This window comes from Mastomys coucha, unplaced genomic scaffold (assembly GCF_008632895.1).
Source record: "Mastomys coucha isolate ucsf_1 unplaced genomic scaffold, UCSF_Mcou_1 pScaffold20, whole genome shotgun sequence".
Taxonomy (NCBI): Eukaryota; Metazoa; Chordata; class Mammalia; order Rodentia; family Muridae; genus Mastomys; species Mastomys coucha.
The window spans coordinates 119,922,486-119,936,520 of record NW_022196903.1 but is presented as its reverse complement, the minus strand read 5'-3'; the positions used below and the strand labels follow the sequence as shown (position 1 = coordinate 119,936,520).

Sequence of the window (14,035 nt, the reverse complement as noted above, 5' to 3'; positions counted from 1 at the left end):
CCCCGCCCCCTGCCTGCTCTGCCCCCTGCCTGCCCCGCCTCCTGTCAGTCCCAGACCATACATTACATTCAGGTACTCTGAGGGCTGGGGTAGTGGTTATGACAAGACGCACTGATTCGTCATCTCCAGGCATTTTCCACAGGACTGCGGCAGTGCTTAGGGCCCAGCCTCTCTATTGCTTTCATCACACTCCTGGGCTTTGAGTTCTCATGGCTCAAGAACGCTGCATCATTGGCTTGGTGAGAAAGGTCCCCAGCCAAGCCAACACCGTGTTAATAAAAGCGGCTACCGTTTATTATAACTTGAACAAATGAAAATAATTCCATCAGATCACATTTCCCGGGCCTGCCACTCTCAAGCGCCAGTGTGACAATATCTTGAATTCCACCAAATCCATTTGAAAAGAAATAGCCTTTCAACTCCCTCAATGCAAAAACACTGTGGAAAATAAGGCATTCCTGGGTGTTTAGGGGAAAACACTTTTGGTAGAAATGGTCCCAAAAGTTGGGGATGAGGAGCAGCTACCACATCCATCCTCTTGTTCCCATGGGGAGCTAAGTCATCTGTCTTTAACAATTTTCACCCCATATGAGCTCTGGCCTCGTGTCCCTATTACTCCCAGTCAGATGAGGAAAGAGGGCAGGAGTGAGGTAGGGGGATGAAGTCAGCCTTGGGGTTTGCATGACACTGGGTTCCAATTGATTAGAAGTACATAAACGCGGTATAAACCCGCCAAAGTGCAATGAACGTGTATTCTTCTCAAGCACTGAATGGCTACAGAACCGCCGTCAGGGGGGGCTCTCTGTTGGCTTTCTGGGTTTTAAGGGGAGCGAGAATGTTGGATTCCCTCATTCTGCTCCAATCTCCATTCAAGATGGCAAAGATTCAGGCTGAGAGAAGCACCAGTACCTGAGCCTAAAGTAGAGAGAGCGGGGCTGGGCAGCAATGCCCAATCTGTCTGGCCAAATCCTCTTCCCCCCAGAGGCTTTCTGGGCATTATCTACAGAACCTAGAGATGCACATAGCTGCAGTCGGGCAAAGGAACACAGCCTGAGACTGTAGACACCCTGTATCTCCTCCTGCAAAGGCAGGTTAAAGATCAAATGCGTCTCCAGACTCTGTGGGGCAGTGCTTATAACTTATAACCACTCTGCAGGATTCCAGATAAGCTCTACCGGCTCAGTACAGGAGGGCAGCTGCCCTTGTCATCTGCAGAGAGAGCCTAAAGCTGCCCTTAGTTCCCACGCCCCTGTGTCTGAAAGAAGGAAGACCTCTTCTTCTAGGCGCCTTTTCCTTGCCCCTATTCTCCCACCACAGGAGGACTGCCTTTTCCTCCTCATCAGTCCACTTCCCCTCCTCCCCTCCCCCCCATGAGAAATGCCATTTAGAGGTTACAGCAGCTGATCTACCAAGGGAGGGAGGCAGCTCAGGGGGGCTTAAAGAGAAATAGTGTGAATGAAATCACCACCCAGCAGGAGTCTTCCTGGCTCCTGGGATCAGTTGGCAATTGTTTTTTTAGACTGTGGTAACTGCTGTGGAGGGGCGAGGGATGGGGAGGGGCTATTCAGAAGCATCTGGTTCCCTGGCTGCACACAAAGCATCAGGTGCCCTGGCTGGGGCACTGCTGTCCAGCCTTAGCCAACTCTCCTCCAGCCCTGGGGTCTAAGGAGGAGAATCTCCCACCAGGAGCACAAGCTCTCGGGCTACTGGACATGCAAACCAGAGGGAGGGTCTTCTCTCAGAGCAGCTCCCCCTTTCCCAGCAACTGCTGATTAGTGGCTACTCCAGGTCCCTTTAGAACCATTTGCCTGGTGAGTCTGGGTGTCCCACATCTCAGAGAGACTTGCTGGGTCTACCCCTTGGGAGCACTTTCTCTGATACTAAAATGTTCCACAGGCTCACTTAGAACCAGAGATTCCAAGTAGGAAGTGGATGCATTTATCCAATCGATGTTTGTGACCCTCTCCCTTGCCATAAAGGAATTCTTTTCTAGTTGAGAAAAAAAAATATGTTATTAAGGTGGCAGAAGTAAGCGTTTATATAATTTGGCCTTCTGGCAGAATTGCCTGCTAAAATACCCGTTCAGAATCCCAAATCTCCCTGCTGATAAGAAGCTCTTTGGAGGACCCACCCCTCAGAAGGAGTGAGCGGCCAATTCCACCAAGGTCTCAGGGGGTCCCAGGCCGCTTCCTGCCCTGCCACTTTCTCAGAGACTGGTACAACTGGTATCTGAGAATTCATGGTCTAGGCCCTGTCTTCTGCTGTCTGGAGGCTGGATTAACACTAGGCAGAACTGACAAGATTCACAGGCCATACAGCCTGGTAGCACGCACACCTACCTGAGCCAAAACCAACCAACCAAACAAGCACCCTCAGAACCTAAAAACCCAAACGAAAACCCCTGAACTCTGAGCAGGACAGATTGACGGTTTTCAGCCCAGCCTTCTGAGCTTCTGAATTGAGTCCTGGAAATCCACGCATCTAACAGGTTACAAAGTGATGGGTGCACAGGAGAGCACACATAATGGTGCTGGAGAAGGCATGGTTTTAGCCCACATCATAAGCCAACTTTGAGACACTTGCTCAAAGTGGGAAGCAGACACCCTCTGACTAGCTCACTTTAGACTTTTCCAGACCCCCTTTGCTGAGAGATTTCCCCAGGGACCTAGTACTTGTCCCAGGTCAGCTCTTCCCTTTCTATCCCCCATCTTGTTCCCCCAAGGGATGGGAAGATGAGACTCTACACTCTCTTCTAGTGCATCTGAGGCTCCTTCCTCTTTAGCCACTGCCCTATCATTTTTATTTTATTTTATTTTATTTTTATTTTTTGGTGCTAGGGGCTGAACGTCCCTGAGTTTACACACATACGAGGTGAGGTAAGCACTCTACTACTTACTAGAGCCAGCTTCCTTATTTCTGTCTAAGACATACACATTTCATAGAATGTTTTTCTAACACATTTTGAAATAGGCCGAGAGCCCTGGACGCGAGTGAGTCAGAGAAAGCAGAGGCTTTAGTGAACACAGTAAATCCTTGTCCTTACTTACACCAGAGGAGAATGTGTCTCTTAGCATTCGTCCTCCTACAGTGATCTATGGTGAGAGAGAGGCAGGTCCAGTGCCTGCTGGGAAGGTCTGACAGAGGGAGATACTACCATAAACTATGGGATCAGAGACCAGAGGTTGTAAAACTTGGCTAAAGTCTCTCACCACTAGTGAAGAGGAGAGAGAGCCTCCCTCCACAGACCTCCTGTACCACTCCATCGGAGTATGTCCTGGAGGGGTGTCATGGGGGCAGCTCACCCAGGCTGACCCACAGGCCCACCTTTCTGGGCCTCTCCAGTTCAGTGACTCAGACCTGACGATGAGCTTGAATGACAGCTTCATGTCAGAATGCAGGCTTCCCTACCCGAGAGCTCTCTGAACTATGGCTTCTTTAAGGACAAAGGTCTTGGTAGTGGGGTTGGAAGAGCCGCAGGCTTGGGCAGAGGTTTCACAGAGAAAGAGAGGAGGCGTGAGCTTCAAGACACCTAGCCAGCCAAAGCTCCTTTCACAGTCCCTTTTAATTCTTTCAAAAACAAACAAACAAATAAACAAAAGACCACCATCACCACCAACAAAAACAGAAACAAAATCCCTCTACTCTCAGTGTTGTGTGCTTTCAATGGTGTGAGCACGAAGAACCCGAACCCAGGGGCTTTCTTTCCCTTTCCCTCGGAACTCACCGTCGTGTACAGTCTTCCTTTACTGTTCATAGCAATGAAGAGAGCACTTTTCACACCAAAGAGGCTCACCACACCCCGTTCTACCGTGGAGATTTCCAGCAGGCCTGACAAAGAAACAGAGGACACAATCTCATACTGACGTCAACCTGAGTCCTGTAAACTGGAGTCCTTCAGAAGCATCCCTCTGTCCCCCTTCTCCAGAGACTCCACCTCTCCATCACGCCTGTCCCTGATCTATATAATCTTATAACACCCCTCCACGACACTAGCTGCGTCCAGTCACATCCTGGTAGCACATTCAGTTCTTTGTGGAAAAGTTTTACGTTGGAGTTGGGGATCGCAAAGGATGCTCATACATCTGTTTAAGATTAGCTTTGAATCTGGGCTTTTGGTGAATGGTCACCTGAGGTCCTTGACTTGAAGGATGGGGGTTAGGGGTTTAGAGATGTAACCCAATGGTACAGTACTTGCATGACATGTCCTGGGTTTAATTCTCAGCAACATGCACACACACACACACACACACACACACACACACACAAAATCAATCAATTTTGATTATTTAAAGTCTGTTCTACATCCTTCAGTTCAGTTCCAAAACACAGCAGCTACACCGAGCCGGATGGCTTGTCTGGGACCCTACAGCCCTTACCCTGCCTTGGCTGGAAGACTATCTATGCAGGCACCTGAAGCCTAGCACCAAGGAGATGCTTCAGATGGGCATTTTTCAGACTGCTTGCCCTTCCCTTTCAAAAACGACAACTGAATACAGAAACTCATGGCTTTAACCAGAGTGGAATATCAACTTATCTCCCCTTCAGAGTAGTTACAGTGTTTTCAGGAAGAGCAGAGCTGGACCACTAACACTGGAGTAATTAGGACCACTGATGGAGTTCCCTGGGATGATGGCTAAGGACACTAAGATGTAAGGGTCTGGGCTTACTGAGCCTGCACCTCTTCCTGGGCAGGGCAGGGTGAGATCAAGCCATCTAAACATTACCCAGCACATCTTCCCTTTAGAGTACAGCCCCACCCACCAGCACAAGCCCTCTTCATCTTTCTGCCCAAGCCACCAAGCACCCCAGCTGTCAGCTAGTGACACTCACTGTAGGGGTTCTCCTCATGCGTTCCACTGATCCTGCCGTCAGGAGGCACCTGGAGGTGGAAGCCAATGCCCACGTTGCAGTAGAGTCTTCGCTGTCGCTTAATGCCCACCAAATAGCCGCTTTCCCAATTCACACCCGAAATCTCTCCAGCTAGCCCAGCTCGAGACCTGGACAAGAGGGTGCCCCAGCCTCTGGAGTCCAGTAGCGTGCCGTTGGCGCGGGCGCCGGCAGGTGAGGGCACCACCATGCCCACTAGGACGCCTAAGAAGACGAGAGCCTGCAGCGTGCCCTGAACACGTCCTGCTCCCCGGAACATAGTGATGAACAGCCTCTGTCCCAGGGCCATCCACCTTGCCTCTCAGGCACGTGGTCAGAATTAATGGCCCTAAAAATACCGCCCTTCTTGTTTTTCTCCCCTCGGCATGGCGGCAGGGGCTTATTTTTGGAAGGCAGATGAAGGCTGCTGACATGAAACCAAAGCCTGCTTCAGGCACTCGGATTGAGAGCAGGACGACCCAGGCTGAGCTGTGGCCGTTATGGACCATGGCGTGGGGACCTTCTCTTGCCAGAATGCAGGGCTCTGTCCCAAGGTGATTCTCTTTGATTTGACCTATAGTTCAGGAACCCGGCCCTCCCCTCCACCCATCATCACCCTGACGTCAGCCGGCCCAGCTCACTTACCCAGGGCTGTAACATTAACCTGCTCTTGGGCCTGGCTGCTTCCCCAGACCCTCACCACCCTCTCCACTCCCCAGGGATTCTGAGAGCCACTGTCATTCCAACTATGAGGCAGGAATGAAGTTAGAGCAGAGAGCATCTCTGCGGGAGGGTGGAGCTGGCTGAGGGCCCAGGGAAGAGGGAGGCAGAGGCCACCCAAGGACCCAAATTGGGCAGTAGCCCTTGGCCCCACTACACTGGCTTCCTTAGAGGGCAAAGGGTAAAGAAAGATGGGGAGGGTGTGATGGCAGGTGATGGATGGTGGCCTACAAGTGGCTCTCAAGACCTATTCATGGAAAGAGCTCATGGTGGAGGAGGGCCCATCTATCAGAACAGTGCATGTTCTGTATTGGGCATATAGGAGAGGGGTTTGTCCAGCAAAACGAGGGCTGAGGAAACAGGGAAGGATGGGATTTCCTTCTCCTGCTCACCCTTTCAGGCCATGGCCTTCATCCAGAGGCGACAGTGGTATCAGGCCACTCTCCTGCTGCAGCTCACCATTGGACTCTAATTGATATGATAACATTCCCACTTGACAGTTGCAAAAGTCAAGTCACAAAGAAGTTATGTGGCTTGTTTGAATTACTGTGGGCAGGCCATAAGTGGCAGGGTCAGACCCTGCAGACTCTGCACAAGTCCAAAGGCTGTTCACGACATAGCTTATAAATAGATTTTCAATGACCACCACTCATTTTCCTTATTACGTAACCATTGAGCGATCATTTCACCAAGACAAAAATGTTCAAATTCATTGCGTGGTCTAGGATGACCTCGATCTTCTGAATACCCAATCTCCATCTCCCCAGAACTTGTATTGCAGGGATGAGTGGACAAGCCTGGTTTTATGTGGTGCTGGGGATTGAACTTGTGACGTCACACATGTAAACAGGCAGGCTATCAGCTGAGCTGTATCCCCAGCTGAAAAATGACTTCTCTGTTTCAGAAGTACTTATCAAATGTCTCAGTGAATTTCTGTATTTTCAGCCAACTTAAAATGATTTAAAGAAATTTAAATTACATGTATGTGTGTGTCTGTGTGTAAGTAATTGCACATGCGTGTGGATGCCCATGGAGTCTAGAAAAGAGCACTGGGTCCCCTGAAGCTTAAATTACAGGTGATTGTGAGTTATCCAGCATCGGTGATAGGGACCAAACTTTAGTCCTCTGTGAGAGCAGGAAGTGCTTCTAATAGCTGAGCATCTTTCCAGCCCCTGCAGTTAACGTTTATTAGGCTAATATTACAGTTAGAAACTACTAAAAACATTTATATAGTTACTCCTACACACACACAACTTATCTTCTCATATACCATTTAAGAAGAACGTGTGTTTTACCTGAGGTTAAACTTCATTTTTAAAAGGATATAGAAAGGACTCTGGGCTGGTGAGATAGCTCAGTAGGAAATTATGCTTGCAACAAACTTCAAGGCTCAGGTTTGATCCCTGGGTCTCACATGGTAGAAGGAGAGGATTCTTGCAAGTTGTTGTTTGATCTACACATGGCACATGTGGGAGTGTACAATACACATACCACTTACACTACACCACACTAAATAAATATGAGCAATGAAGCAGAATACTTACAAATGGTTATATATATGCAAGAAAGACTCACATTTCATTCTGAGAGTGAAATAAGTTAACACGGGTCACCTGAGGAGACAACTCAAGTTTAATGTCTAGTTTCCTTGTTCTACAATCCAGTTTTTGATCTGTTGGTGGAATACCAGTGCAGAAATTGCAAGGTGTGTGTCCTGGGGAGGGAATAGGATGGAATAGTGCAAAGGATGGCTTTGAACATGGTAGGGGGCAGCTGATCCCAGATCCTGTCCTGTGCAGGTATGACCTCCCTTGCATGCCACCTCGCATGCTACCTCATATGCCTGAGACACACTCACTGAAGGCTGCTGGACAAGCTTCTTTTCACTTGGGGACACCAGTGTGCCTCCCCTGTGGTCCTCAGTCTTCTCCACAGGTCTAGAGCTAAGTCTCCAGTCCATGGCTTCTATATATTTTCTGTCTCTGTCTTGTTCAGTTGACTGATGCTTTGGTTAGCACGTCTTTTGAGTTCTGCCCTAGACACTTGTTCTTGGCGCCCTTGAAGCCTTGTGGACATCGACAGAGTCGACCACATATTCCCTCACAGAAAAAAATTACAGTTCTGGGAAGCACCCTTCTACAGAATATGGGCGGGGGGGTTTGAATGGCCCAGAGATGGAAGAAGTTCACTTTGGACTCTCAGCTTGATTTCATAGATTAAGCTTTGATGTGTGCACGAACAGAGGCATGGTCTCAACGATGTTAAGCTTGGAAGCTTGCGTTAACCACGCTCCTACCACCTTGGGAACTGGCATCCTGGTTGCTTGCCAGATAGTGGATGGTTCAGAGAATGCTATGGTTTGTACATAAAATGACCTCTAAAGCCTGTGGTGCCCCTGGAGGATGGAGGGATTTTTAAGAGGGAGAGTCTGAGAGGAGGAAGTTAGCTCATTGGAGTTGTGTTCTGGAAGGGGACATTGGGATGATCCTCTCTTCCTGCCTCCCCTCCATGCATCCTGGACACCATGAGGTGAACTTCTCCACTGTGTGTGTGTTCCACCATATGAAGCACCGCCAGCCCAAGCCTTGCTTCTTTGAAACTGCTCAGCCCCGGTGTTTTGTCACAGTAGCAGAAAGCTGAGGAATACACAGAAGTTGCTTTGAAATTAACTTTCCATTATTAGTGAGGTACCCATTAGTGAGGACAAATCGGAAGCCCTGGGGAAACTGAAGTATAGCAAGCTCCATGCTGTCGCCCAGTGACACGAGCCCCTCCTTGGATCTACCTCATTCCCCATTCCTGTCTGTTCAGTTGTAATGCCATCTTATAAAGCAGTGGGCTTGCTAGAGGGAATTCCTGATTTTAAATTCTAGTGGTACCTCTTATTGGTTGTGTGATCTCAGGTAGGTTTTGGATATCTCTGAGTCTCATTTCTTCTCATAGGAAAAGTGAGATAATTACCTCATGTTTTGTTGTTGTTATTATTATTATTATTATTATTATTATCATTGTAAGTGATGTGGCACATGCAAAGGGGCATTGCTGAGCAGTACGGCTTTCAGCTGACCATTCTCCGAAACACATTGAAAATCTCTCACCCAATTAAGGAAGGACAAACTCGAAGTGAGAAGGGCCATCTCTCCTCTCAGGGGCTGGGCGCGACACATGGGCATCCAGTGCTTAACTGCTGCCCCCAACGGCCCATGCAGTGATGACTGTTAACATATGCAGCGGCAGGCAGTCCAGATTCCTAAAATATTCTGAAAACCAGTAATAGCCTTGGTGTTGTCCCCTGTTAAATATAAAACTTAAGTAACTCATTCTATTAAAAAGCCTCAGTCGTATTTTTATCGGGTGATGTGATGGGGCCCCGCTCTAAATGCACCTCCTGTGCCTGTCTCTATAGCAACCCCACTCTGCTCAGATAGCCACATAATTTTCCTTAAGGCTAATTAACCTGACAACTGCTAGGGCGGCTTGGTTTACCAGATTTGCACTTGACCCTTCACTCTGGGCTTAGGGACCCCTCTGGATATGAAGTGATAAAGAAAAGAGGAACAGGTGGAGGAGGCCTCTCCCGGACCCCTCTTTCACATAGTTGCTCTGCAGCTTTTGGGGGCTGTCAATCACTCTTGCTTGATGAGCCAAGACTTAGTGGCAGTGAGCGGGAAAATGCCCATGCATATCTTCTTCTGCGAGTACGAGCGGGGTAAATTACGGATGGCTCAGATTAAGAGCGGGGCTACACCAACCTGTCACAGCAGCTGCTCGTGGAACCACCTCTGCCCAGGATGCTGGCTGCCCCCAAGATTCTGCTTTATTGCGTAATATGGTTCAACAGCCCCATGCCAGGAGTGTCCAAGGGAAAGCGCAAGCAGGTCCTAAGAGGCACGCTTGCTTGCGGATGGTGGAGGACTCAGCTTCTTTTGCCTCTCAGAGTTGGCTTTAGAAAACACAGCATTGCTCTTTCGAATGACAGCTTGGAGAATCCAGAAAAAATGGCAGGTAGAAAACAAAAGAGCAATTTGTGCTCTCTGCATCTGTACCTTCCTTCTTGGATTTTGGGTTTGCTCTGTTTTGGCCTTGAGGCCCCGCCCCCTTTGCACCTCCTTTCTGCTCAGACCGAGGAGCACCTGCTGTAGGTTGCTTATAGCCTGGGCATGTAGAGAGGTGAGGGTTGGAGAGGGGTCCCTGTTTTAGGCTTGAGTAGAGGTGGGCACCTGGGGACTCGTGAAACTTGTGATAAGAGACTTCAAGGGAAGGATCTGTTGTCCTGCGGCTGTTTGACGCCACTGTGCTTTTCAGCTTCCTAGCAGAGCTCAATCGGCCTCAGGCCTCCAGTTCCAGGTTTCATCCAAACTTTTCGATTGCTGTTAGCAATTCATGTGTGACATCACCCACTGCAGATCACTCCCAAGGGATTTCTGGGGATGCCAAGCACGCCTCACATGTATACCCTGAGAACATAACCAGTCTTGCTAGAGCTGTCATGGGACATTGCTTGGACGACACATCCAGGATCTTACTTCTGCTCTATCCTTGGAGCCCTCAAGGCACTGTGGCAGCTTTGTGTTTCATTTCTAGGCAAGTGAGCACAAATGCGCTCTTCTTCATGTTGTCCCTACAATGATGTACATACACAGTTGAATTTGAATTTCTGACCTCCTTGCCCATCAAAGGGCTATGTCTCTTGATGGATCCAACTCATCAGGATGAGCTCTCTTTCCGTTTAGGTTGACTTTTTCTCAGTAGATCTCCCCTTGATCCCTAAACACAGGGTCTATCCTTGACATTATAAGAATATTGATAGACAGTCAACTGGAAACTCTACTCTACCTCGATTCCCTGAACATGGAGATGTGGCAAGGAAGACCTGAGTGTTCCACTTTGTGGTGTAGCTGACCACACTGTTTCCTCTGCTCCACCTCGGAAATCATCCACTTGGGTTTGCACGCCGTGGGATGCATTCCTTCATCCGGAGTCTCCATCTGGTTGTGTCTCTCAGGGTGATTGACATCCGGCTTCCCAGCTCTCGGATCTGAGATTTGATCTCTGCTGTCTTATTTTCCTCCTGCCTCTCTCGGTGCCCCCCTCCTCACTGTGCCCCAGCTGTAGTTGCCAATGTGAGGGGTCATCTGGTGCTGCTGGAGGGCTGTCCACCATGCTCACACTCCTCAGCTGATTCTGCAAAGGGGCGGTAGAGTCAGATAACTTTCTGGAGCTTCACATCATAAAGGACCTTGGCTCTGCTCAGAGTTTGCGATTTCTCAGGTTTGCCTTTCGTGGTCATCGGCTAATAATACCCCATTCGTGCTCAGGCGGGCATGCCCCCTGCCAGCCGCCTCGAAGAGTTATGTAAAGCCCTCATCCCTTTGTGGCAGGCTCCCCAGTGTGGCACAGAAGGCTCTCATGCCCTGACCTCCCCTGGCCTCTCTGGCTCACTCCCCTTCTCCCCTTCTCTGGGAACCTTTCCTTCACCCACCTCAAATGGCCTTCTTTCAGGCACACTTTACACTGTTCCTGCCTCATGGCTCTGCTCAAACTACCCTCTTTTTGCTGGTGGATGGGGTCCATCCTGAAAAACATCACAAGCATCACCTTCAGAAGCAATCTTTGCCATTCTCACACTTGTCTCTGGCTGCCCTGTGTCCTGTTCCCATTTCTCATACTCCTATGGTTTGTGTACATCTCTGCCATTGTCCTTACCTGATTGACACTAGTCACATGACTTTGCTAGTGAACTCCACCAGGCAGACAGGGTATATTCACCAGTGCCATCCCTGCCACAAGGTGTGTCTCATGAGCTGTCTGCATAACTAGTGGCTGGAAAGCTTGAAGCATGGATTTCTGTAGGTCAGTGATGTCAAATATGGGAGAAGTCCTCTGTATGAGGGAGGTCGGGGTTTTAGTGCTGGTGGGACACATTAATTTGAAAATCACACTTTTGATAATAGCGCTATTTGCATTTTGTCATTAAAGATGACACTGGGGATGAAGAGTTGAGATAGTCAAGAGTAGATTCCTTTTTTTTTCTTCAGCAGATGGTAATTAATAATAGAGACTCACAGCTGGTCAACATGTAGAGAGTAAGAGACGGTGGAATGATCCACTTTAAATGAGACATCTGTATGCCTGCCTCCCATAAGGCTCACCGATCATTACAGATGAGGATGCTAAAAGGTTATAAGAGCCCAAGGTGTGGACCTGTGCAGTGAGACAGTGCTTTCGGATATGACAGGGCCACTGCACACATCACTTCACAGCAGCAGTGACTGCAGGCACAAGACATTTACAAGATCATGCCAACTGCAATTCTGGCATGGGTTAGGGATGGGCTCACAAAGTCCTACCTGCAGCTGAGCGGCTAGTGGCAATAGCTGGCTTCTATGGGTGGGAGAATCCATTTTCTTCAGAGATGTGGCTCCTGAGAAGCTTCTTCATGTTTCAGTAGGTGGCTATACACCCACACACTCAGGGAAAGTAAGTGGGTTCCATGGGTTTGTGGGGTATCAAGAGGGCGAGAGCATGAAGTTGAGAGGAAAAAGTAGTAGGGTGAATAGGGGAGGAATTGGGGGAAATAAGAAGTAGATGTTATCAAAATGCATATACACATGTATGAAACTCCAATTAATTTTTTTGTGGAGCGGTGATTGGAATGCTGGTGTGGGTGGGACACATCAGTTTAAAAACTCACTTTCAGTACTAGTATTATTTGTATTTAGTCATTAATAATAGTTATATTAGGATGGAGAAGAGTCAGGAAAATGAAGAACAGGGCATTCTTGAGACAGGAAGAGAGGAAGAACATTGGAAACTGTAGAGTGAGCAACAGGACAGCTGACAGTGCAGAGAAACAGAAGGGTGAGCCAGCGAAGGAAAGGGTCACAGAGATCCAGCCACTCAACTCCACTGCAGAATCCTTATCCCTAGAGTAAACTAGGTAGCCTGTGTGAAAAAGTCCTATCTATGACTTAACCCACCAGCTCATGAAAGCCCCAAATCACTGCTAAGACACTGAGTCCTCTGGTAGGAGAGGCCAGGAATGGAGGTCGTTCCCCAGCTCAGAGGGCCAGGGCTAGCAGCATGATGAAAGAAAACCTATTGTTTAAAAGTGATTTAATCTCAGAACCCGAGCAAACAAAGACAAAAATCATAAGTCAGGGATCCAGAAGTCAGCCCACCACAGCCCTGGGGTGACAGACAGCCACAGGAAGCTGTTATCATAAGCAGGATGGTCAGTAGCTGGCAAGCCAAAATACGCAGGGGTCAGGAGACTCAGCCCAGGCAGCGAACTTTACAGAAGAAGGTAGATCTGCCCTCGGAGGGTAAGTCCTGACCTCGTTCACTTGAGAATAAACATGGGATAGCTTTGAACATACATGGTCAGCAGGCGAACCAACCTCCGGAACCACTTCTCTGCCACAAGGTACTCTGAGAACTCTAATCCCTCAGGCTTCTTGACACACATGATCTCAGTTCTCCCAGGAGGGGACTTTAATGCCCGGTGGGTTGTGGGAACACAGAGACAGTCTGCCTGTACAGGTCTCCGTACTCTGGTTGCTTCCTTGAGTCTCAACATGTTTGAGAGGCCAGTCTCTCAGTCCAAACAGAACATTAGTCACCCTAAGGTGCATATCCTGGGAAATTTTCACAAGGGTGGAAAAACCTGCCCAGCCAACAGACTACAAAATGTGCCAACAGAGGCCTCTGGTACACAGAGCAGGGTAGTTACTCAAGTGCAGACAGCTCTGGAGGACGTTTGACATTTGTCCAGTACAGATCCAGCAACAGCGGGAAATGCAGGAAAGTCAGAAGAGGCCTGCCTGCAGGTTTACCTGACACCTCTCTGCCCACCTTCCCCTCCCACCCGGCAGGCTTCAGTTTCAGAGCCCTGAGAAACAAAGCCACCCCAACACCTATCTTTCTCTTTTCAACACCAATCTTTTCTTTACTTACATCGTCTCTTTATTTTTTTTTCTTTTTTCTGGTTGGTTGGTTGGTTGGTTGATTTTGTTATATTCTTAACAGTACCTGATTTTTTCTCCTAGGACTGGGAAGGTGGCCTAATGGAAAAATGCTTGCTGTTCAAGCACTTGGATCTGGTTTCAAAACAAAAAAAATGAAACAATCAAGCCAACAAACAAAAATCCTAACCCAACAAACCCACCAGGCATGAGAGTGTATAGCTGTCTGGGAAGATGGACAGACACAGGCAGATCCTAGGGATTTTTTAGCCAGAAAGTCTAACCAAATAGGCAGGCTAGGGTTTAGTAAGAGACCCTATTTCAAAGCACAAGGTGGAGAGTGAGAAAGAAAACACCTGACAACCTGTGGCTTCTACATGAGTACATGTAGAAGGCATGTATACCTACATACACACAGTTTTTTATTTTTTATTTTTTATATTCAGCAATTTTTGTCGAATCTACATTTTTCATTACTGGGTGTG

General features: G+C 48.4%; 1 protein-coding gene and 1 pseudogene across 1 annotated transcript in view; one reads left to right on the top strand and one right to left on the bottom strand.

Annotated features, from left to right (window-relative positions):
- Fgf6 (fibroblast growth factor 6) overlaps window positions 1–5,220 on the bottom strand; it is a 9,026-nt gene extending 3,806 nt beyond the window's left edge. Inside the window, exons 1-2 of the mRNA XM_031380979.1 lie at window positions 4,831–5,220; window positions 3,725–3,828 (exon numbers count right to left, since the gene is read on the bottom strand). Of these exons, the coding sequence (XP_031236839.1) occupies window positions 3,725–3,828; window positions 4,831–5,176 (450 nt within the window). The 5' untranslated portion in view covers window positions 5,177–5,220. The remainder of the gene's footprint in view (window positions 1–3,724; window positions 3,829–4,830) is intronic.
- A 4,038-nt stretch (window positions 5,221–9,258) lies between these two features.
- The window catches only part of LOC116100005, a 32,741-nt pseudogene continuing 27,964 nt past the window's right edge, over window positions 9,259–14,035 (top strand).